Here is a 25,324-nt window from a genome sequence, read left to right on the forward strand (position 1 = left end):
TCTTGTGGGTGAGAATACTGTTACTGTAGCCTCTTCCACAAAGACTAATGTTTGCCTACATCCTCATTTAGCCACCTAATTTATTTATTTTACATTTATGGCAGTAACTTGCCTAGGGAACAAGAAGTTGCTGGTTCGAATCCCCACTGGGAAACACCTATATCAGGCAGCAGCAATATAGGAAGATGCTGAAAGGCATCATCTCATACTGCTCGGGACATGGCAATGGTAAACCCCTCCTGTATTCTACTGAAGACAACCACAGGGCTCAGTGGTTGCCAGGAGTCGACACCAACTCAACTTTACATCCTCGTTTATCTTATTAGCCACAAATCAAGTTCTACAATAAGATCCACAACAAAACAAGCAAAAAGAAACTTTATATCAACTAATCCATACATTTTGAATAGAATGAATTCTCTTGAATTTAGACATAGATTTTTGTATGCACATAAATAGGGCATAATAGTTTGTCTCCAGATTTCTGCCTCAGGCTTTAGCTCCAAAATTCAGTATAGCCTAAAGTTCAGGCTACAATCCCTATTTATATTTCTAGGAGATTCTGAATACGCAAGTACTCTATGTACTTCAGTCATAGTATGCTCAGAATTAATAATGTGTTTAGAATTTAATAAAGACTTAGAACATTGTATGCAGATTACATTCTTCATGTGAGAACTGCAGTTATAATTTAGTCACCTGAACATGTGAAATTGCTTTGACAAATTGTTCCTTTTAATCACCTCAGACAATTATCTGACATTGGAGGACAAAGTGAGGAAGAAGCTGAGAAATCAATTTCTAATGGATTACAATGAACATGGAAACTAGTCTTACACTTTGCAATTTATCTCAAGCAACTGCCCCCCACACACTGGTAAACACCTGAGCAGCAAACTGCCCCCAGGGGGAAGAAGAGGGGAGAGTAGAGTTTGCAGGCAAGGGTGTAGCTAAAATTGAACGGGGGGTGGCAGAAGTGTGACCCCCCCCAAACTGGCTGGGCTATAGCTTGCTCTTTGCTCTCCTCTTTGTACCTCTCTGAAGAAAACAACAGTGGGGCAGGCAGGGGCCCATCTTAACGTTTTCTCCCAGGGCCCACTCCAACCTTGCTACTGTGAATCTTGCAAGATTCATACACAGTTATTGTTATGCTATGGGAAGAAGATTTACGGAACCTCCAACACTCAGGTTTACAATATGAAGACAAATTGGATCTTTCCATATAAATTTCACTGAAAATACAAAAACATCGTAATGACTATGAATGACAATGTATAGAACTATAGCCTCTTTCTTTCCTTTGGATTACTTTAATCTCTGAATGTATTTATAGTAAAGAACAGGAATGACCAATTTAATAATATTAAGCATGATCTAATGCAGTTAAAGCAGAGGGAAATAGTAGAAACTTTTACTTAGTCTAAAACAGAATAACAAAATCATTACTAATTCTGTTATAGATGAATCAGAGACCACCATCTTCTCCTTTCATACATATTTTTATACAGTCACCTCTTTTCCAAATTTGCTTGTATAACTGTCCAACATGCATTGACAAATTCATTTTAAAAAATCACTTTGATAATTTCTCTCTTTCAACCAAGATTTCCTTCTCATGTGCTTCAATTTCTTTAAGCAACTCTTCCTTTTCCTTAAAGTAATCCCGGAACCATTCAATATGTTCCACCTTCTCTTTAACACTTAAGTAAGGATTTTTGGAAAGTCCACATGTTATGAGCTCCATGAAATGGCGAATCGGTCCTTCCTTAGGAAAGTCTGTTATGTATTTATCCAGAAATATATGTTCATAAAATTCAGCATCATCTTCAAGTCCTAACAAAGTCAAGCAAAACAGCTGTCAAATCATTGCAAAATTAGCAAACTGTTCTCCAGAGAATGAACCTAGAATAGGAGTGGTGAGATGTCTCTTTAAAATACATTAGCCCCCTCCTCTCAATTCTCTATCCCTATACTATTCTTTTCCTGTTAACAACATGGTAGTTTGCAAAGTGATAACCCTGAATTCTTGTAGCTAGGACAACACTATGACCCCGTTCGGACATAGCGTCAAGCCTCGGGTAGACGAAGCTGTGGTTAATCTTTGAAGCTGAGAATCATGTCACAGATGATGGTTCAACTGCAGTTTCACAACCTGTGGCCTCTGGACAGAAGAACCCCTCCCTCTTCTTAGTGTGCATCCCAGGAAGCTCTGTTGCGTCCAGATTGCCACGCTGTGGATAAGGCATCAGCATGCTAGTGAAGCTGCAACCACTGGCTACAATGTTAAGGGGGGCGTGTCCAGTGTGGTCGTGCCTTTTCTGGCATGGATCACCCGCCCTCGGCAGGGTAAAAATATTTTAACTCTTCCCTTGCACCACTGCCCGTGCGAGAACTATGAAACCAGACAGTCATGCACAAGCAGAATAAAGGACAGCCGTGGGATGCCAAGGGGCAATTTCAAATTTTTATGGGGTCTTGAGGGAGGGACACTGACCAGTACCTGAGAAATGGGGGTGAGTGGGTAATGGGCTGTTGGCTTGGGGGTGGGGTGCAGGAAGAGATGGTGCCCCCTGAGAACTGATGCCGTGTGGTGTCCATGCAGCTGCTCCTAGACCCAAGAGCAGATCCAATGCAAATTAGTTGCTGGCGGTGTTTCTGGGAAACTGCCTGGAAATGCGGTGCCTGGCGAAGCCATTGTAATTACCACTTTTAGGCAGGAGAAGTTACCTGCTTTATATGCATCCTAGCTTGGAGACAAGGGGGAGGGGGCGTTTCTGCTTGTAGTCTGTGATTGCTGCATTTAAAAGGGCTGTCATGGGGACTCTCCCCAGTAGCGATTCCAATGCTAAGACATTCCCCGCTATTGGATGTGAGCCTACAACCAGCAAGTGGACTCTCCCCTAGGAGGAATCCACTTGCCACATTGCCCTTAAACATCCAGAAAAATGACTTCTGACTGTGAGGATTCCCTTGTGGGGGGATCCTTTTTTAATATCCCTGGGGAAAGATAGACTGTCTTCCTCAGTTGGAAAGGAAGGGACATGGGGGCCCCTTCCTCCCTCCTCTGGGAAGAGAGGATTGGGGCCCTCTCTTCCCACTAACTGGTTAATGACAGACTGTGAAAGCTTTCCCTCCACATGTTCCCAGGTGTGCACATTATGAGTTTTGCCCTGAGCGTCAGTACAAGGGCAGTGTCTTTGCCTGTTCTCTCTGAATGAGGCATTCCTCAGCAGTATTGATATTCAGTGGGGGAAGACACTGAAAGGGCTGTTGCGCGCACACACATCTTGATGTGAACATTGCACTGCACCTGGCAATACCTCCCTGCCTGGTCAGCGGGGAGAGACTTGTTCCCCCCACCCACAAGCACCCATCCAACCATGGAAAGGGTATCCTGGAAGGGGGAAGGAATAGAGGGTTTACTGCGTGCACCACTCCACATTGGGGTTATCCAATTCATGATTGATTTTCCTTGGAGGAAACATATCCCACTGCTCTAGTCTTGGATATCTCCCAAAGATTGGGCCAGGCTATACAATTAGAAACAGATTGCCACTTCCACCCTGTGTTCGCTCTGGAGCCTGGGCATGTGTGTCCACACCCTCTAGCTTTTTGATGTCCACGCAGTTAATCTTATACCTTCGAGAGGTTTAGGCAGGAGGGCCGCACTCTGGATGCAGGAGCCCACACACTCCCTCTGCACTGTTGCCTGGAGAAGCACTCATGTGCAAAGAATTTGTGGGAAACACATGTGCAAGCATTTGTGAGGCACACTGCTGTCCAGGTCCACTGTGACAATACAGACACTGTGACAATACAGACAATGTCCAGGCATGCCGGGCACCCCATGTAGTGCTACCCACCAAACAAGCCCCCCACCGTCAACGTCTTCCTTTCTCAATTGTCCCTTGGTAGACAGACTCGCTTTTTGGTAATGTTTGAAGGAGTATCCTTGCTTGGTGGGACATGGCAGTCATTCTTTAAACATATTTCCTCAATCAAACCCACTAAAGGACATCCCTGGTCTGTTTCCTTCCATCTCCTCACATATCCACTCCCCCCTGCCCCCACTCCCGTATTGGGTGAACATCGGTACATCAGACTACTGCCTTTGACCACGGTTCAATAGCACACGGAAACCTTTGCACACTGGCACATTTGTGAAGTATCTCAAACCTGAACCCCACAGTGTGTAATATGAGTGTTGTGGAACACAGGTATGGAAGCCGCCTGCATGAAAATAAACCCGAGGAGGACCTCATGATGGAAGGATGCGGGGACTGAGGGCGATAGAGGTGTGTTTGCTGGGGAATGCGTTCCATTGTTTGTGCTACCAGGGCTCTATATGTTTTTGAACAAAGCACCACAGTGATGTATTGAGGGGACCTCTCCCCATCTCCATCTTGTTCTACCATCCTTTTCTTGCCGAGGAATACCAGAGGTTCAAAAGATGCAGGGAAAGCAGGCTTTCTCCAATGGGTTTCTGTCCCTTTAAATGCATGAACTCCCCAGGGACATGGCATCCCTGTTGCCAAGCAGCGGCAGGAGGAGAAAGGAGATGCCAGAGGGTGGGGCAGCAGCTCCAAGAGGCGGCCACCCCAGAACTGACGTCTGGGCTGCTCCAAGCCAACCTCTCGAGAGGAACAGGAGGAGCCTGTGCACAAAACCCAGGTTATAGCGATGGCAGAATTTGGATGACACAATGCTGCCTTCCCACTCAGGTTTTAGTGGCATAACACTATTACAAACCAAGGGTTCATATTCAGGTTTGGGAGCAAAAACAGAGCTGCAGATGAGTGATGAAACCATGGCTTCACACTTTCAGACGATCACAAACTCACGTTTTTGGCGCATTTACCTCTGGTTTGGCATTATTCAGGGCCTTAGTTATCCAGTCTATTCTGGTCACAGAACTAATTTGCTTTACTAAGATATCCAGATCTCCTGCTTAGGCCTAGTAATATCATTGCACTTTGTCTCACAAAAGCAATTTAGCAAACCACCAAAATTAGAATATGTATTAAGAAATAGCTTCAAATAATCTATATTCTAGTTCACACTCTTAAGTAACAAGCTTGACATTAACTTAAAGCTTGACACTAACTGTAAAACATGCAGGATCTGGAAAGCCTTTTTACAGTTCATTAGAGTATCTGACTGGCTGGGAGACAACAGGTGTTTACAGATTGCCTCTATGCCCCTCTCCCACCAACAAGTTGTAGGACCCAGAGTGGGTTTTAAAATCGTGGGTCCTGTCATCCAGCTGCCATCACTGCTGATGGGACCAATGAAGGTAAATTAAGTGGAGCTGAGGACAAGCTGATGGATGAAGGTGGATCTGAGGGATCATAAAATAATGCTTAAGATAAATTTGCTAGTGGAAGGTCAAGGCAAGCATTGCTCTGCAGGGAGCAGACAGAAAACAGAAGGGCCAATCTTACATTGATCACAACATCAAATACTCTGTGATCCCAGGAGCTCTACAAGATGGTGTGAACGGTCTAAAGCAATATTAAAGGAGATGAAGACTGTGGCATTTGAGAGCACCAGCAATATTAAAGGAGATGAAGACTGTGGCATTTGAGAGCACCAGCTCCCGCAATACAATGATCATGCTCTGCTGTAACTAAGAGCTGATTCACATATACATATTTCATTGCTTGATAGTTCATCCTTCAACATGCAGCTGTAGATTCTTTGAGAAGTACGGCACAGGCGCTAATGTGGAAGTGCTATCTGTGATGGGAGATGCACAGAAGCAAGTAGTTGCTGACTGCAGCAAGTCATGAACAGACATCACTGTACCAGCATTCTCCCGTGCCCTCCTATTTCTATTTTCAAATACCTTACACTTATTTGGCTTCCTAGACACTGCCTGGCAGGAACTCCTCCTGGCTTCCTCTCCAGGCTGAATTCTGCTTCTTGCCCTTCAACATTCACTCAAGTCAAGTGGGGCCTGGCTGGAGTGGGCAATGACATTAAAATTGTTTCCTTATTACAGTACTAAATGTGTGTTTTAATGGCTTTGAAGTTTGTGTTATTAATATTTATCAGGCTAGTAAGGGAAGGTTTTAAAATTATTTTTAAAAGATCAACAACACCTGAGAACAGCCAAAAATAAGCTTCAAAACCATTATGAAACTGCAAGAATAATTAATCACATATATTTAACTATATCAAGGAAACAAATTTGGACAAAGACCTCTTCAGGATACATACCAGCTTCATTGTTAATTGGAAACTCCCAAAGTTTTCCCTCTTTTGTCCACTGTATCATCTCCTCAAATCCATTTCGAGGTACTTTCTGACTGACTGCTGCAATTTCCTTAGCAAGTTCCAGATCCCAAAGTGTTGGTGCCGTCACTGTATTTACATTTTAAAAAACCAGACAACACAAAACGTCATACACATCAAAATACAACCTGCACTCCACAAAAAACACTAGCAAGTCATTTGATATAAAATGGTTGCTGAAGATGACAAAAAGCAAAAAGCAAAGATGACAAAAAGTCTGCTTTCCCCGCAGACACACCAGAAGCTCTTCTCACTGATTGTGAGAAGAGCTTCAGTATATACTTATGGTTAGAAATAATCTTTTCTGGATCATGCTCAAGGATCTAGTTCCAAACTAGTGCGTAATTAATTAGTGTTAATAATATTGCAGTTCTCTAGAATATACTTCAGTTTAATTGGGGGGAACTATTTGTGGGGTTAAGACTTGAAAATAATAGGATATTTCAAATAATGCACCCCTAACTATTCTGAGAGAGAAAGCTGGAATAGTATGGACAATTTTGTTCTAAGAATGATTTTACTAATTTATACCTCATTTTTCTATTATTATTGTTGTTGGTGTTGTTTTTACAAAGTAACATAAAGTGACTATTTGGATTGTGAACTTGATTGTTTTCAAAAGTGTAAAAGAAAGAACACTAGGAAGGATATGGGGACCTGCCCTCAAATCACATCCAGCCCGAAAGACACAGCTTCTGCTTTAAGATCACAAAATCAAATATCTGGACTCTTCAGAATCAAAATATTGCTCATCCGTTCAAATGGCAGGTAAGCCACAAATGTAGGGACTATCCATGTGTGTCACTGGGCACTGAAATGGGAGTTAGCAAGTTTGTGACAGAGGAAGAACTGAGATGCTGGAGTGACCGGACAATCTATGCAGTATCATCAGGGAACAAGAAATGCTGACCGGGGAAAGCAGAGAAATAGCCAAGGAGAAACTGCAAGAACACATAGCTGGGTTCTAAGTGGTAGAAGCTTTACTCAATAAAGTGATATTTGCCTATCACCTATGGGCTGGTGACCAAGATTTCTATTCAAATCTTTATTATATATATTAATATATTAAAGATTATTTAACAATCTTTCATATATTATTTATTAAGTTAATATATTAAAGTGAGCAACTTCTAGTTTTACTACATAAGACTTCAGTGATCTTCATAGTTATCAGAAACATACCAATGCTATTACCACAAAGGTTTGACTGCTCACAGACATACAAAGATTGACACAATATCTGTCCACTCAGTAAAAATTGGTGTTCTGTTGTACCATGTGGCATTTATACTAGTTAGGACTGCCATTTAAAAATGGCCCTTTCTGGTCACACAGAAACAGCACTTGGACAACATCCAGGGGAAAAATTGGTAAGTTTTGTTATAGTGTATCCTTGATCTGCTTGTGGCTATTGATTTCCCACTGACCTGTCTCAAGTGTGTCCTCCGTAGCAGAAGGATGAGTAAATATATTCAGTCTTTTTCCTGAAAACAGCCCTCTCCTAGGTAACAAAAAACAGAAGACTGTTAAAATGTTTTTGCAACTTGTAGTAATAGCAATAGCAATAGCACTTACATTTATATACCGCTCTATAGCCAGAGCTCTCTAAGCGGTTTACAATGATTTAGCATATTGCCCCCAACATTCTGGGTACTCATTTTACCGACCTCGGGAGGATGGAAGGCTGAGTCAACCTTGAGCCCCTGGTCAGGATCGAACTTGTAACCTTCTGGTTACAGGGCAGCAGTTTTACCACTGCGCCACCAGGGGCTCTTATAGTAGTAATAGTAGTAGAGTGTCATAACAACACCTATTCAAAAAAGTACTGTGTTGGCTGCCGATATTTATTTATTTATTTAAAATATTTCTATACCATGCAAAACTTGCGTCTCTGTAAAGTGCTGGTGATTGCCTATAAAGCCCTTAACGGCTTGGGTCCAGGGTATTTAAGAGAGTGCCTTCTTTGTCATGAACCCTGTTGCCTATTATGATCTTCTGGAGTTATGGTTGCTTGTTTGGTGGCAACTTGGACCGGGACTTCTCTGTGGCTGCCCCAGGCCTTTGGGATATGCTCCCTGCTTAAATAAGAGCATCTCCTTTGCTTTTAGGAAGACCCTCAAGATACACCTGTCTTAACAGGCTTTTAACCGAAATCAATTTTAAATTGTTTAATTTTTGTTTTATTAGACTGTATTTACTGTATATTGTAAAATTTTAACTGTTTTTACTCTGTTTTGTACTGTATTTTAAATTTTGTACAGTACCTAAAGATGTACATATCAGGCAGTATAAAAATATGATCAATAATAATAGTCCTGCATAGGGACACATTTTGGAGACTATACATACTAAACCATGAAGCAAGAGTACAAATACTCATGTATCCATCTGAATAGGACACCACTGTGCATATTTTATGCATAGTTATTATTAAGAAAACGAGTCTCTAGCTCTTATAGGTGTAGATGTACTTGAACGTGTCTGAGAAATGAGTCTGATAATCTCAGAAACTAAAAGCGAAAATGGACTGGGAATGAAATTTCCAGTGTTTGGGGGTAGAATTCAGCACCTTCCCCATTACTAGCATCTAAACAACAAATGAGGCAATACAGGGGAAATTGATGTTATGCAAAGTAAGAGAAACTGTGCAAATTTGCATAATCTGTACAAGTTACAGGATTCAGCCTTTTGTTAGTGCAGAACCTTAATTTTGAATCTCCTTTCAAGATCACTGGCTTAACCGGTTCAAGAATATAAAGAATCCTCCTTTCTGGCATGCCCTGCAAAGCAAGAAAGGGTGTGTGTGTGTGTGTGTGTGTGTGTGTGTGTGTGTGTGCGCGCGCGCGGGCACGCAGATGCACATGCGCACACCCTGGCCAGAGCTGCTCAGCCTCTTCATCCGAATGCAGCAACACCACCAATCCTGGACAGATCTGCCCACACCATGATCTGTTCCTCCACATTTCTACCTGGCAGGTATGGGCAAATGATTCCCTCTAGCACTGCTGCATCTACAGGAATAGCAGCCACCATCACCACAGGCTGCCTAATGGCTGTAATACAGAAGCACCTTCCATTTTAAGACTGAAAAAGCGATCAGCAGGAAAATTATGATGATGCTTGGCATTTCTGCAGTTCACATACACTGTCTTAGTAACCTTTACAGCAGCCCTGTCTGTCAACTTATAGTACACAACTCAGCTCCAATTGTCCTTTATTGCTTGTTTTTGTCTTTATGATCTTCAATACGCTGTATGCTTAACAAAAAATTAAAGTTCATTCTTTCTAGTTTAGCCTTTGCCTTCCAGTATTTAGCTAGAGATACACTTACTATACAGCAATAAATACAAACACACAAACAAACAAACAAATCAGAGGATTCTGCAGTTAGACCAGCAATAACATTTTAAATATCCAACAGTCATACCAAAGGTTCTAGTAATAGCTGTAAGTCCATCATTTCCCCAATCTTTATTTTCAAAAATGAAAGAACCTGTTGCTGTAGCACACAACCACCATATGTAGTAAAAACTGCACTCAACATTAGCACAAAATCAACCTATTAGTGCTCTTGTACTTCTGTGGAGTAAAGTGCTGCTGAAATGCCAACTTAAAGTGATTTTTAGAATACGTAATCCAATCGAAAGAGAAAAAGCCCCAAGGGAACAGAGACTGTCAAATATCAGGCATTTCATATGGCACATCTTCACTCCCACTTCATCATCTATGGTTTGTGCCCATCTGTATTACAAATCAAATAAAATATGATACATTTGGGACAATGTGTGTTTATTCTCAACTATGGCTAATATTACAAAACTGAAAATGTGCTTTGATCTCTTACCATTTCTGGGTAAATAAAATGATTTATTTGAAAACCTTAATAAAATGGAGGTCTTGTTCTCATAATACAATTTCAGTATAGGATATAACAGTATTATTCTTATATAAATCCTAACAATCTAATGTGTGTTTTCTATTTCCTGATGTTTCAAAAAATTGGATTAGTCATGTACGACCGAGACCAAGTGTGAAATGTTTTGTTCCGTCTCTGTTTTTCCATCCCAGTTCACACTTTTAGCCACTAAGCGGTATTAGTTCTGTGCTGAACACTATGTTCACAGACATAGATTTCCCCGCTTTTCAATTGTAATGTATTCATGAATACAGAGCTCAAGGAAGAGCCATGTTGAACTCAAACACTTGCATATTAAATTTTTTACACTGGTTGGCCATGATGAGGTATTATTTCATCAACTCTGCCTTTTTGTTTGTTGGACTACTTAATTTTCATCAAAAAAACCCCAAACAACTACAAATGTTTCAAAAGCTGTTAAAAAAATGTTGATAAGACCAAAATGTTGTCTCATTTCTCAGCAGAGACAGAGAGACTAGGTAACAAAAGCACTTCGAATGAATAGCCACACATCCCTGACCTAACAAAGTTACCATTACTCAACTTACACTGTTTTGTGAACCGGCATTTGGCTACCACTACATAACGTTTTCCGATTACAAACAAGGTGCATTGCATCAGGCAGAGGAACAGCAAGATAATTACCCTTTTGTCCCAGCAAATCCACGAGGAACACTCCTTTCAAAAATATAGCCTTGTCCATCATCATCGAACTGAATTTGATTGGATGGCCTTAAGGCATCCCGTGCTGGAGGTTTTCTCCCAATCTTCATGTTTGCTACTATGTTGCTGAAATGAAGAATATCAACATCTATTAAGTTTCACGCTCAGACCAGAGACAAAATGCCACCTCTTCACATTCCGGTACAGTCCCTGGTGTTAGAAACCAACAACCCTAAACTCGCATTTAAATTTTTTACATTTATTACACTTGCACACACACATACCCCATTACAGTCTAAGGAAGTTTACAAAATAAAATTATAAAAGCACAATAAAATAGTTGGTTATATCAAAAGCTAAAGTCATTTAAAAATGACACCAGGGGAGCATAATTTGCCTCCTCCCCTACTTTAAGAAAGAACAAGGATGTATTTCCTGGCTTCCTAAAAGTCAACAGAGACAGCTGGCACTAGGGCACACATTCCAAAGTGTTGGGGCTGCTCTGTCCCCAACTGTTCTCACTATTTGCAAAGGAGGACACTGGGCAGAACTTTCCTATCAGATCTGGAGATGTGCATGGACTGATTTTTGCAATTTGGACTGAAATTGGACCAAATTCAAAGCAAACCGCCAGTCTGTGAACCAGTCCAGGCAAACTAACCAACTGGCCAGCCCAATTGATCGAACCAGTTTGACACAGTCCAACAGCTGGAGGGGCAATGCTTTTACAGGGTAATCCGGTGAGGATTCCCCTTTACAAGCAAAGGGGAATCCTGCCTTGAAAAGGCTTCTAAGGGCAGCCAGGTGGTTGTGGTGAGAGGCATGGTAGCAAAAAGGTATAGTGGAGGCCAGAACGACGGGCTGCTTTGGGGAGAGCTGGGGTTTAGAGGTGCTGTCACCACGTTTGGGAAGCACCTACTTTTAAAGTTGCTCTCTAGCCACCCCACCCCCCGGCCACCCTTAGAAACCTTTTCAAGGCAGGGTTCCCCTTTGTGAGCAACCCCTTTGCTCACTGGATTCCCCTTTACAAGCATAGCCCCTTGGACAGTCAAATTGGGTAGAACCGGTCCGCAATGGACAGGGTTCAGTTTGGTTCAGTCACACACTGGCCCACCTCTCCTGGAGGCTGGTTCGGTTAGCGATTGAATAGTCAAATTGGCCCAGTTAGTTGCAAACTTTTGTGCACACCCCTAATCTGAACAGGTGGAGGAGCAGGTGGGCACTCATGAAAAGATACAATGTCCCAGACCACAGAGGACTTTGTAGGTCAATATTAAAGCCTTGAGGTGAGTTTGGAAGCTAACTGAACATCAGTGCAGCTGCAGCAACATAGACTATGCACAATAAACAAGGTACACCCCCAACAACGGAGAAGACGAAAACCACAGCACTCTGTTGCAGCTGAAGCTTCCTAGGGAAAGCATCTTGTAGAATCAGTCAATCCTTTCGGCTACAAAAAGGTATGAACAAGAGCAGCAAGGTCCTTGAAGGCAGGCAGTCAATTTATCAAGTATATCTGAAGAGATACAACCTAGCCACATCAGCATCAAATCTTCTGGTAGCAAGACTGGATCTAAGAGCACCCCACACGTAACAGGCAAACTCACCACCTCTAAAGTTTCATGTTCACTCTATCTCCATCTTGCCTGAATTCAGTTTCAATCTGCGTTGGCTTGATTATAGCCTCCATATACTGACTCAGGACAGAACTGGCTGCTCTCAAACTCCTTTATATTATGGAACAGGGCAATCATCACCATATTGATGACACCTCATTTGCCCAGTTGCTTCATACAAATGCTAACTAGCTTTGGCAACAGTGACCCCTGAGGAACACCACATGTCAAAAGGTGAAGACTGAAATCTAGTCTATAACTTGTTGGATTTCTCAAAGAGAGACTGGATTCTCTTTAAAGTGACAAGCTGGCTATGATCCCTTCAAAGGAGGTACTGACCAACAGCCAGCCCACCCTCTCCTAGCTCACCTTGGCCAGGATGAGCAAAGATCAAGGCTATATGGGGTCGCACAGACTGCCCAAAGCATACAGTCAACATTCTCAAGGGCCATAAAAGTAAAACAGCGGGAATGACAAGCAGGTTAGGCCCCAGGCTTGGACTCTTCTTGAACTGTGGCTTGTAAGACTTGTTGATTACTTCACCTCCAAGTGGAGCAATCCAGGCTATAGCAGGCCCTGCATTACCCAAACAGTTGCAGTGGACAACACTCTGCTGACTACAATGGAGAAGTAAGCCACCTTTGCTACCACCAACACCACCACCTCCCCCTCAAGAATGGGATTATCCAGTATGCTGTTGCTTGTGCTCAAGTCATCTACCCTTCATTCTGTATGCGTAGAGCATGTTCCCTGTTTGTGGATGTGCTGGGAACTCAATTAGGGGGTGGAAGCACTGCAGAGGTTCTCCACCCCCTTATTCTTGCAGGAAAACATGGAGAGATGTCAAAGTTGTCTTCCCCTCCAAACTAACTCCAGACACAGGTGGCACACATGCACATCTCCCTGTTGCCAGACAAATCTATCTCCTGAGTTGCTAAAGGAAGCAGAATTCATATAACATCTGAGAAAAACCTCTTAGATTTGTTTTGGTATATTTCTTGGAATGGTCATGATTGCCTTTAATTTGAAAACTGGGGAATTAATGATGCCTCTTCATTCAAGCTGTGTTCAGTTTTTGTATTTGGCATTTTCTCCCTTTTTGTTTTTTGCTTCATACGCCCAACTGTCAATATTGTTATATATTAAATCTATTGTTATAACAATGACTGCTAAAAGAGCATAGAGATAGGTACAGAGCTTCTGCAAACATGCAGTAAGGTGGGGGAGTGGAATTGGGAGAGACCACAAGGTGTGCCCAAAATGGCTATTTTGGGGAGGAAGTCCAGATCTTGACCTCGGAAGCAGAAACCACTCCTTAAAAGCAGAGAGTACACTTGCTTTGCAGTCACAGAATGCTTGAATGGAGGTTCTGAAAAGCAGCTCTTCTCTCAATCAATAAGGGCACAGACAACAACACTGGAAGTCTGGTGGGGGGGACTTGGGGAAAGGAATGGGGGAGGGAAGGCCAGAGCAAAGAAAACCACTGGCAGCTGGTGTTAAGAGTTACCCAAGACACAGAGTATATAAAGACAAAAAGGGGGGAGAAAACACCAAATACAGTACAAAAAGAAAGAGAGAACCCCCCTAAAAACAAGAAGGAACAAATCTTAATGAAAAAAAGTCAAGGCAACAAAATATACTATACCAAACAAAAAGCAAAGTAAACTGTTCTGACACCCCACATTTCACCTTCATGTTTCCTATTAATACTCTATTCTGTCACTTTCTCACCACTGCAACACATGAGATTTCAGATTATATAACATTTTTGTCATGGATTCCACTTGTCTTGAATATCTGTGTTCAGTGATGCCATAATTTCCACTGAGAGAAGGTTCTCTGAGAAACCTCATTCCATCCTTTAAAAAACAACAACACTGTACTGTTATTTCCATTTAGCAAACCTCCAGTCCTCCTTGTGTATGCAAAGCTTTTTTGTGGAAAAAAGCGTAGAGCAGTGACATCCACAGGTCATTTATATTACTACAAAGAGAGAACAGTTTATCTATGATTTACTGGCAGCAAACCATACAGTAGAGAAATGTAATAATATATTGTTACAGCTATGATTGGTTTATATTTACTTGAGAAGGTAACTGGTTTTCTGAAAAAGGGCAATGCAATAGAGCTCATCTATTTGCAGTCAATGTCACAGGAAGAAACTACTTAAATTGAAAGAGCTGGATATCAACACAGCTAACTTTTGATTCAGTAACAGCTGTTTAATGGGTATGTGACAGAAGCGTCTGCTAGCGGGAAAACATTCAAGTTGGAATTGACCTAGGGGTCCATTATGACACCTAGTTCATCCAATATTTTCATGAATGACATACGAGAGTGAAGCACAAGCATTCTATCAAAATTTACTGATGCTTTCTACTTTACTTCAACATTGTTAGAAGGAACTGCTTATGTGAAACATCTGGACTTTATGCAAGATCAACTGGATAATTCCAAACTGGAAACACAGATGTTGAAGGAATTCTGTAGTAAAAATATGGTCATGTGTTCGTGGATGATGAAAATTTTCTTATCTGGAAGAACCAGAAGGGAAAAGGTCTTGGGATATTGGCTGATCACAAGAGAACTGCGAGCCTCCAATATCATGTGGCAGCCAGATGTATTCAGTGAGGGATTTTTCACAGTAGCAATCTGCTGGTGGAAGAGAGTGTTCTGTTGTGCAAGTTGAGGGAATATGATTTTTTTTACAATTCCCACCCTCTTCCCTCTGCTGCCTCCTGAAAATATGTCCCTAAGGATTGAGGGGAACTTGGGGACATATTTTCAGCAAGCACAGGGCAAATCACTAAAACTGTCCTTCCCTGCTTATGCTACGGAAAATGCTCTTTCCTCAAATACTTTGTTAGTCTGGATGTTGGCTGGTGACAGGAAAACATAAATTCCTTCCTACAAAATATTTTCAAGACAATCAGAGGCGTATCTAGGGAAAATAGCACCTAGGGCAAGCACTGAAATTGCGCCCCTATCCAAACATCTGACACCCATCTTTCAGATAACTTTACCATAATATCAGCTGGAAAATACAAGTCAAGCTCGTTAATCTTTTAATATTTCAAAAACTATTTGCAGTGGACATAGCAAGACCAAAAAATGCTGGAAAACTACAAATTTCAGTATGCTGGGGCTCATGAAATACCCAAATACTATGTGAAGGTGTACTTGGAAAACTAAACAGAAGTGCCTGTCTAATTCTCTACTATGCACTGTAGCATCACTATTACATAAGTTTTAAAAATAAATGGAGAATTTGACTTTTCCCAGTTATTCTGAAAATAATTAAAGGATATGCAGAGTAAATTGTGTCACTGCTTGGAATATATTCTAGTATTTCAGAAAGACAGTTAAAATGAGATAAAGAGAGCAAGAAACTCCCAGTGGCCTTTACTAAGGATTTCACACTGATTCAAAGACAAACTCACCGTTAATAGTAATATTATTAAGACATCACATTTAACTCACTTATCATAAGAAGCAAAGTAAGAGCAAATGAATACAATCCTAGCTCATAAGCTTCAGCTCAGTAGTCACAAGCCCTGATTCTCTGTACATAGTGCCAAACTATGTAATAGGAGAGGAGAGCTGGTTTTGTGATAGCAAGCATGACTTGTCCCCATAGCTAAGCAGGGTCTGCCCTGGTTGCATCTGAATGGGAGACTTGATGTGTGAGCACTTCAAGATATTCACCTCAGGGGATGAAGCCTCTCTGGGAAGAGCAGAAGGTTTCAAGTTCCTTCCCTGGCTTCTCCAAGATAGGGCTGAGAGAGATTCCTGCCTGCAACCTTGGAGAAGCCGCTGCCAGTCTGCGAAGACAATACTGAGCTAGATAGACCAATGGTCTGACTCAGTATATGGCAGTTTCCTATGTTCCTAAACTGAATATATTTACAGTGACTTATATTAAATTTATTTAAAACATTTTTTTTACCTGTAACCCCTTTGGGGGCTTCCTAAAGGCCTGGGGGGCAGTCTGCAAAGGTTCCCCCTCCTCCCACCGGCCTCTTAATTCACCGCCACAGCCCGTCCCAGGCTGATTTTCGGGCCTGTCCGGGCCTGCAAAGATCGGTGTGGTGGCCATTTTGGAGGCCACCACGCATGCTCAAATAGCCTCTGTGAGGCCTGGCAAGGCCTAGGGCCTTGCAGGGACCATTTGAGCATGTGCTGTGGCCATTAATTTTTTTTTAAAGGCCTCCAAAAACAAAATGGCCACCACACATGCTCAAATGGCCTCTGTGAGGCCTGGCATGGCCTAGGGCATTGCAAAGGCCATTTGAACATGTGCAGTGGCCATTATTTAAATTGTTTTTATTTTTTAAAATGGCACCCCCCCTTCAGGGGGCACCCAGGGCACGTGTCCTGCCTGCCTGACCCTAGATACGCCCCTGAAGACAATGTATGTGATATTGTATCTAATTATAGTCACCCACATTTTATGCTTATTAGTTCAGAGTGTAATAGGTGTGAAGAACAACTAAGTTGATCACAAGAATTGAGAACACCCAGCTTGGTAATTTTAAGCTTCAAAATAGGGAGTTTAAGGGAGGTCATAATACTGCTCCATAAATCTATCACAGGGGTGGCAAACAGGGATGGGCTGTAGAGGTTCAAAAAGACACTTCCACAACCAGAACCGGCTCTGACATAACCAGAAATGGCTTTCCACAACCAGAACCATTAACAAATTTAGCAATGGAAACAGACAAAGCTTTTTAATACTGATATGCAAAGTTCTAGAATAGTGTCCCTAAAACAGCCAAGAGGACAAATCTTCTCACTAGTTAGAAGAGAGCGGAAAGAATTTCTTATGTGGTGTTTGACAATTACAAGCCAATTTTCCCTATTATTGTGCCTCTGCCAATAACGCGCAGGTTAGTCTATTTGCTCATTGCATGGTGTGTTTTTTTGCTGTGTACCTGCTTCCTGGTACACTATGGCTTGAATTGCATAAGCTGATCTGCAGGAGCCTGGCTAGCAGATGGTCCTAGTTTTGGATAGGTGGTTTGACATGATCAGTTTTGGAGAACACCCTGTTCAGCAATATTTTAGTATAAATGAATTTTATAACTCCACTAATTAATCCAGTTACCTCAAAGCCATTATTACGCAGCTTTTTCAAATAAATGCCCAACGGTACATTACTGCAAATACATTCACATTAGTTGTTGCACCTGTTTTTATACCCTTCAGCTTATCAAAGTTGCTGAAAATAGAAGAATGAGAGGTCAAAACTCACTATCAATCTCAAAGAAGTGGGATCTTCCAGATCACATCTTTAACTGGGTTCTGGTATATTTCGATATTGCTATAATATATATCAGCAGGTTCCTTATCTGTAACTAAGGTTCTTCTAGTGATCATCTCTTTGTTCACACTTGTGGGATTTTGTGCCTGTGCAGGAATCTTCTAAAGCTCTTTTCCTCTGCTACATTTTGTTGGTAGCTCTGCCTCCACCCCCATCCCGCCCCAAATCCTAGCATCACTCCAGATTTCTCTCCATTCAGGAGTCCGCTGATCTGAAAGAGACTGCAGCGGGGAGGAAGGATGGGTGTGTGAATGAACAGATAACCACTAATAGAACCTCAGTTAGAAGTAAACAACCTGCTGTTCATTGTCATGGTCTCTACTGTTCACACTTGCAGGCACATTGCAAGCTTATGTACCTGGAGATGGGATGCAATCACAGGAAGATGGATCTGAACACCATTCTGCCAAACACAGCATCTTGGCACACTTTGCAGAGCATAATGCAAGATGAAAGAGTTCGGTGTTGCCCAAGTAGCCTCCTGGCATATAGTCTCCAAGGGGAGGTTGCAGTCGAAAGCCACTGAGGTGGCTACTGCTCTGGTGGAGTGTGCCCCAACTGCGTCTGTCAAGGGTTTTTTTGTGAGTTGGTAGGCCGGTCTAATGGTTTCCACTATCCACCCTGAGATGGATTGTGAGACAGGCTTTGACCCCAAAGCATTGTGTTTTCCATAAGACACAAAAAGGTTGTTTCCCTTTCTGACCCTGGCAGTGCAATGAACATAAAAGGCCAATGCCCTCCAGATGTCTAAGGTGTGCAGTCATTTTTCAGCTTGTGAAGTGGGGTTTGGGAAAAGACTGGCAGCAAGATGGTCTGTGATCGATGAAACATGGAGACTACTTTGGGTAAGAGGTTAATATTGGAACATAGCGGAACCTTGTCTCAATGGAAAACTAGATAGGGGAAGTCTGCTCGAAGCACCTGAGCCCACTAACTCCGCAAGCCGATGTAATAGCTAGGGATGTGCATGAATTGAGTTTTGTGCACTGATTCGACAGGGATTCAGTGGGGGTGCACCACCACCACAAGAAGTTGAGTTGAGTGGTGGAGGAGCAAGTATGGACCTGCTCTCCTCACTTTTAACAGTGCCTAAGGTGAGCTTCAAATGAGTGCATGAATCTTGATCTGTGCACATCCTTAGCAATAGCTACAAGAAAAATCATTTTCCAAGAGAGCAGATGCAGGTCACACGTGGCAAGAGGCTCGAAAGGCTTATTCATCAACTGCGTAAGTACAAGGGGTAAGTTGCAAGGCGGAGAGAAATGAGGTGCATCTGGGTAGGCAAAATGCTGAGGGCAAAAGCATTTCACAATCAGGCCCTGAAAAGATGAGGGCCTATGTTCCCTGCTTAGGCAGAAAGTTATGGCGGCTAGGTGCACCTGAAGTGAAGACATTACTAGCCCCATGTCTTCAGGCGAAAAGATATGAAAACATATGTGAGGTCTTGGGGTCATGGTGATCGTGACCCATTCGTTCCATATGTGTAACAAAATGTTTTCACTTTTCTATATGTTATTCTAGTTGCAGGTTTCCGAGAAGCCTCCAAAATCTGCAGGAGCTATGGGTCTGTTACGGGAGAAGACGCCAAGCAGTTAGGTGAAGGCAATACACAACCGGGTGCAGAACTTCCCCTTGGTGCTGCATGAGCAAGTGAGGAATGAGAGGTAAGTGGTAACATCCCCCGTTGCCAGCAATCACAGCTGAGGAAAGCAGGGCCTTCTGGGCCACCAAGTTGCTATCAAGATGGCTGAAGCCCGGTCCTGTCTTATCTTCTGTATCACTCTGGGGAGAAGAGGTATAGGTGGGAACATGTAGAGGAGATAAGAGCTCCAGCTGAAGGCAAAAGCATCTCCCATCGAGTGTTTTTCCTTGCTCACCCTGGTGCAGAAATGAGGGTACTGGTGATCGTCTTGCAAGGCAAAGAAATCTATTTCTGATGTGGCCCACTTGGGAAAAAGAACCTCCAAACATGTCCTGTCCATTTCCCACTCACGTGAGTCCGAAGATCTCCTGCTGAGGGTATCTGCCAGGACATTTGTGTGCCCCTGAATATGAATCATGGAGGTGTCCATTCGGTGGTAAAGGGCCCAGTTCCACAATTGCAGGGCCAGGGCCAGCAGGGACCAGGATCCTGACCCTCCTTGTTGGTTCACATAGGCTTTTGCAGTGAGGGCAAGAATCAATGTGATGCGAATCCCCTAAGCACAGAAGACAATGCAAGTGGCTATCAACAGGAGTTTAGCCTGACAGATAGTGCAGTGTTTAAATGTAACCCTTCCAGCCAGCCATGCAGAGACTCCAAAGAGGAATAAAAATTGAGTTTATATCCCCAAAGCCTAAGGGAGGGGCGTGTGAGGGAAGGGAAGTAGGGGGTAGCTGAAGGAAAAAGCAAAATGCAAATGGCGACAGTATACGGAAGAGAAACTAAGAACTAAAGAAACAGAGAAAAATGTATAAAGGAGATAAAGCAGAGGTAGGCTTTTGTTTTTAAGTGAGAGAGAGAGCTGAGAAGAAGGCACCCCAACAGAAGTGGCAGATCCTCTGGCAGACAATGAAGAACTGAGGGGAAGCTGGAGCGATGCTAGGATGGGAGTGGAGCTACTGCCAAAATGTAGCAAAGGAAAATGACTTTAGGAAGTTCCTGATGGAGCTTCCATGCAGGTGCAAAAGTCCACAAATGTGAACAACAAAGACCATGACGAAGAACTTGCCCTTCTGTATAAAATTATACTCAGGGTGGCTTCAAACTTCAGACATATATTAAATCATCAACACATTATAAAAAACCAACTATTTAAAAGCTATCAATGAACCAAATTTTGAAAATGTCCACTGGAATAAGGCCATTTTCAATGCCCACCTAAAAGAGGGCAACAAAGGAGCCAGGCATAACTCTCTCAAGAAACCACTGCATAGTCTAAGTGCCACAACCAAAAAGGCTTTCTCATCTCATACCTACCCACCACACATCCATCAATGAGAGGTTAGGAAGAAGAGCCTTAGATGCAGAGTGACATTCTTGAGCAGGTTTGTATGGGAGGGAGCAATTCCCGATGTATTCTGGTCTCAAGCCATTTAAGGATCAAAGCCAACATTATGATTGGAGCCTGGAAACCACTTGGCAGCCAATTAAACGGAAAAAGGATCAGCATGTTGCAATCCACTCTGCTGACCCAGACAAAATTCTGGAGCTGAATTATGGACGAAAGATTTTGGACTGTCTTGAAGCACAACCCCATCTAAATCACATTAAAGTCATTCATTCTGAAAGTGACTGAAAACATGAATGACCAAGGCCCAAGCTGACTTCTCCAGGAAAGGCTGCAGCTGGCATATCATAAAAGATTGGTGGAAGGCACTCCTGGCCGCTGCCACCATCATCTGGGCATTCAGAAGCAGAAAAAGATCCATGAGTATTCCCCAATTGGGAACTTGCTACTTTGGTGGAGAGTGAAACCCCATCCAGAACAGGCTTGATACCTATTCCTGGGTCATCAGAACTCCCATCCACTAGTGCCTCCCATCTAGTCTGGATGAAGCTTCAGTTCAGTTTATTCATCCTCATCTGCTCCAGAATTGGCTCCAAATACCAGCTCAGAACTTCCACTGCCTCTCTAGGGTCAGGCAACAGACACAAGAATGAATGAATACATTTTATTTGGTCTATAACCAGTTATAATAATATGTTCAAACCATGATCCACAATACAGTACAACAAGCTACCTTACACTCTACTCCTTGTTAGATAGATTACATCTTATTTTACAAACAGCAGCACAAAATTTAGATACTGAAAACGTTATATCTTTGGGGGTGGGGGGGTTGGTCTGCCAACAAGTATCTTACATAAAACAATTCTGAACAACCTGGTAAAGACAACAACAAGAACAAGACTTTGGTGTCATCTGCATACTGACAATACTCCAACCCAAATCCCCAGATGACGCCACACACTGGTTTCAAGCAGATGTTAAAAAGCACAGGAGACAAGCATGTAAGTAAAAGGTCACAAGAGAGAGCAGCAGTCCCCCAGTACTATTATCCTTTAGATCAGGGATTCTCAAAGTTGGGTCCCCAGATGTTATTGGACTTCAACTCCCATAATCCCCAACCAAAGGCCACTGGGGCTTGGAATTATGCAAGTTGAAGTCCACTAACATCTGGGGACCCAACGCTGAGAATCCCTGCTTTAGACAACACAGCCACCACAAACTTTGTATCATCCATGGCCACATTCCATCCTGGCTAGGCAGCCCAAAAATTCCTATTCAACTATTGTTTTCGCATATTCTGCAGAAACCAAAACAGCTAAACCTGTATTTTAACCTCAATAATACAAGCCCAAGATTTTGTATAGAATAATAACAACAACAACAACAACAACAACAAAATTCAGCCATCCCAGGTCCTTGGGAAGGACTCGATGTCTGGATAAAACAAACCAGTCAGTAACACCTGTCTGACTGTGTAAACAAGAAATAACAACAACAACAACAACAACAAAGTAGCAGGGATGATACACTGGAACATCTGCAAAAAATACAAGCTACCTGTAGCCAAACATTGGTGGGACCATAAAATTGAAAAAGTTGAAGAAAATGAAGATGTAAAAATATTATGGGACTTCCGACTACAAACAGACAAACATCTGCCACACAATACACCAGATATAACTGTAGTCGAGAAGAAAGAAAAACAAGTCAAAATAATCGACATAGCAATACCAGGGGATAGCAGAATAGAAGAAAAAGAAATAGAAAAAAATCACCAAATACAAAGATCTACAAATTGAAATGGAAAGGCTGTGGCAGAAAAAGACCAAAATAATCCCAGTGGCAATTGGCGCCCTGGGTGAGTTTCCAAAAGACCTTGAAGAGCACCTCAACACCATAGGGGCCACAGAAATCACCATCAGCCAATTACAAAAAGCAGCTTTACTGGGAAGAGCCTATATTCTGTGACGATATCTATAACAACAGCAACAACATTGACAATAAAATTCAGCCATCCCAGGTCCTTGGGAAGGACTTGATGTCTGGATAAAACAAACCAGTCAATAACACCTGTCTGACTGTGTAAACAAGAAATAATAATAATAATATAAGAATCTGAACAAAGATGGCAAGATCCAGACTATGTTAGTTATAACTAAATCCCATTGAAATTAATGGGACAGTCCAAATGAGTTAGTTGTGTCACATTTATTTCAATGGTGCTTAGTCACAACTAATTTAGTCTTAATCCTGCCCTCAGGGTATAAATGAAGCAGTGTCTATGTTTTTACCCATATGCTATAAAGCAGGGATTAAATTTTTAAAACAAAACACATATTGTCACTCTTTCATTTTCTTTGACTACAATAGTGCAACAAAGATCATAGTATAATACTGGGAATGGCATGTTTACAAACCTTATATCAGGGATTTCTCCATTTTTACGAGCATCAGTGACTTCCTTGTGCTTTTTCAGAAGCTGAAGCAATTCTGAAACGGTCCTTTTCCTATCAAGAGGGAGGGAAGAGGCAACCGCAGAGGCTGCTTCCACCAGCTCTGGATTCAGTGTCTTGCTATCAGAAGAAACAGTTGTGACAAACAGAGGTCCATTTCAATGCATTAGCCATGTGAAGACAGTCAATGTTAGACAAACAGCAGTGAGAATTTAAAATCAGAAGAGCGTGTTATTAGTTTAAAAAGTAGTATTTGTGTGAACAAAATATTGGGCAATTCATATTGCACATGCACACAGAGAGTACATAACAGAACTGGCATTCTTCATTACCTCAACATCCATGTTTAAAAAAACAAATTAGCTTTCACTATTGTGGAATTAAGTTCGTGGATAATTACCTGTTGGAATCTCAGCTCTCAGATATCATCAGGACATGCCTCTCTTCCTTACAGCCAAGTTCAGTCCTAGGGTTTTTGGCACCCTAGGCAAAGTTTCGATTTTGGTGTGCCCATTCCCCAAGCCAAGAAGTGCAGAGCCCTGGCTTTAAATTGAGCCGCACGGGCTTCTCATTTGCAAGGTCAAATGATCAGCCCGTGTGAATGACCGGTGAAAGACTAGCCCACATTGGTTTGGGGATACAGTGGGAGAGAATTCCCAGTCTATTATGGGGACAAAACTCTAACATTTCAGAGGTGAAAAGATGCTGCTGTTAATTTGGAAGCCCAATCTGAGTCATTTATTTCTGGAAATGAATGCTGAGGCAGGTAATTGATATTCAAGAGATGGAGTGTAGCCTATAGGACTAGCTGTTTATTAGGGGCTGAGAAGCAATAAGCAAAGATGACTCTGTATTTCGGGGTTCAGAATATGCAGGCCCTTTGGGGAGCAGGGTGCAGTATTATATACTACATTCTTACACCACTATGCAGTACTTCAGGGGTGCAATACTAGGGATGTGCACGAACCGGCAGACAGCTGGTTCAGAGCAAGGGGTGTATGTGTGTGTGTTACCTTTAAGGAGGTAACACACACCTCCTTGTGTGTTACAGGGAGGGTGCTTTACACACGCCTGCCGGCACTGTCTTTAAAATCACTGGCACAGGGCGACAGCGTATCTCCTTGCCGTTCTGGTTTGACGCTGACCGGGGTGGCGAGGTATGCTGCTGCCCCACGCCAGCGATTTTGAAGACAGTGCTGGCGGGGGAAACACAGCAGGTGTGTGTGTGTCTGTGTGTGCAAAACCACCCTCCCTGATCCCTAAAAGTAATCTCCCACCCCCACCTCCCGGCGCTGAACCAGCCGAATCTTCAAACCAGTCCGTGCACATCCCTATGCAATACAAGAGGGAGACAAAGAATAACTGGCAGTGCTCTATTCCGACACTGTTTATGCCAGAAGAACCTATGCCCAGATGACCTCCTAGGTTTGCCTAGTGGACAGGCTGGCCCTGCTTACAGCATACAAAATGTTTTTGGTTTCACTGAATTAGATCCAAAAGTACCCTTCAGCACATGGAAGGCATACTGTGTTTGTGAAAGGGCTGTTTTACAGCTTGCACAAGAGCATGGCACAAGGAAAGCGAAACTAACTTCAAACTTGTTCTCCCTCATGCAAGAGGAAGCTTGAGACCTGCAACAGAACCTATTATAGCACTGCTTGAACTCCTGTGTGAATGTTTGTGGAAGAGCACTAGTGGCTGTTTTCCTTCCTCTCGTGGTTTTTTGGATCCAACCCATTGTCAGTTCAAAAATAATAGTGTGAATATATTTATTTCAAGTTTGCCTCTGTGTAAAGTTGGGGGGTGGGCAAGCAGGTTAGTAGAGTCTTACATTTGTCAATTAAAAAAAGAGAGAGAGATGAAGAAGATAAGCACAGAATACTAACAAAGCATTATTCCAATATTACCACATAACCAGACAGAAGGAAGTAATATTATTCGACTGCAGGGTCTCCTCTTCACCCTTCCTATTTAGACAGCACTGTCCTACAGATCTGCATAGCAATACTTGCATAATCCTTGAGCAAAGTTTTGCATGTCTGTGCAATGTCACCACATTGGGAGGACAG

At 42.4% G+C, this 25,324-nt stretch overlaps 1 protein-coding gene across 3 annotated transcripts in view; it reads right to left on the minus strand.

The window, feature by feature from the left end:
- Positions 1–362: 362 nt before the first annotated feature.
- Positions 363–25,324, minus strand: part of MRPS31 (mitochondrial ribosomal protein S31) — a 31,577-nt gene continuing 6,615 nt past the window's right edge. For all 3 annotated transcript variants that reach the window (XM_053285043.1, XM_053285042.1, XM_053285041.1), the window contains exons 3-7: positions 23,220–23,375; positions 10,856–10,999; positions 7,722–7,795; positions 6,220–6,363; positions 363–1,833 (exon numbers count right to left, since the gene is read on the minus strand). In XM_053285043.1, the coding sequence (XP_053141018.1) occupies positions 1,574–1,833; positions 6,220–6,363; positions 7,722–7,795; positions 10,856–10,999; positions 23,220–23,375 (778 nt within the window). In that variant the 3' untranslated portion in view covers positions 363–1,573. The remainder of the gene's footprint in view (positions 1,834–6,219; positions 6,364–7,721; positions 7,796–10,855; positions 11,000–23,219; positions 23,376–25,324) is intronic.

The sequence above is a fragment of the Hemicordylus capensis genome, chromosome 1 (assembly GCF_027244095.1).
Source record: "Hemicordylus capensis ecotype Gifberg chromosome 1, rHemCap1.1.pri, whole genome shotgun sequence".
Taxonomy (NCBI): Eukaryota; Metazoa; Chordata; class Lepidosauria; order Squamata; family Cordylidae; genus Hemicordylus; species Hemicordylus capensis.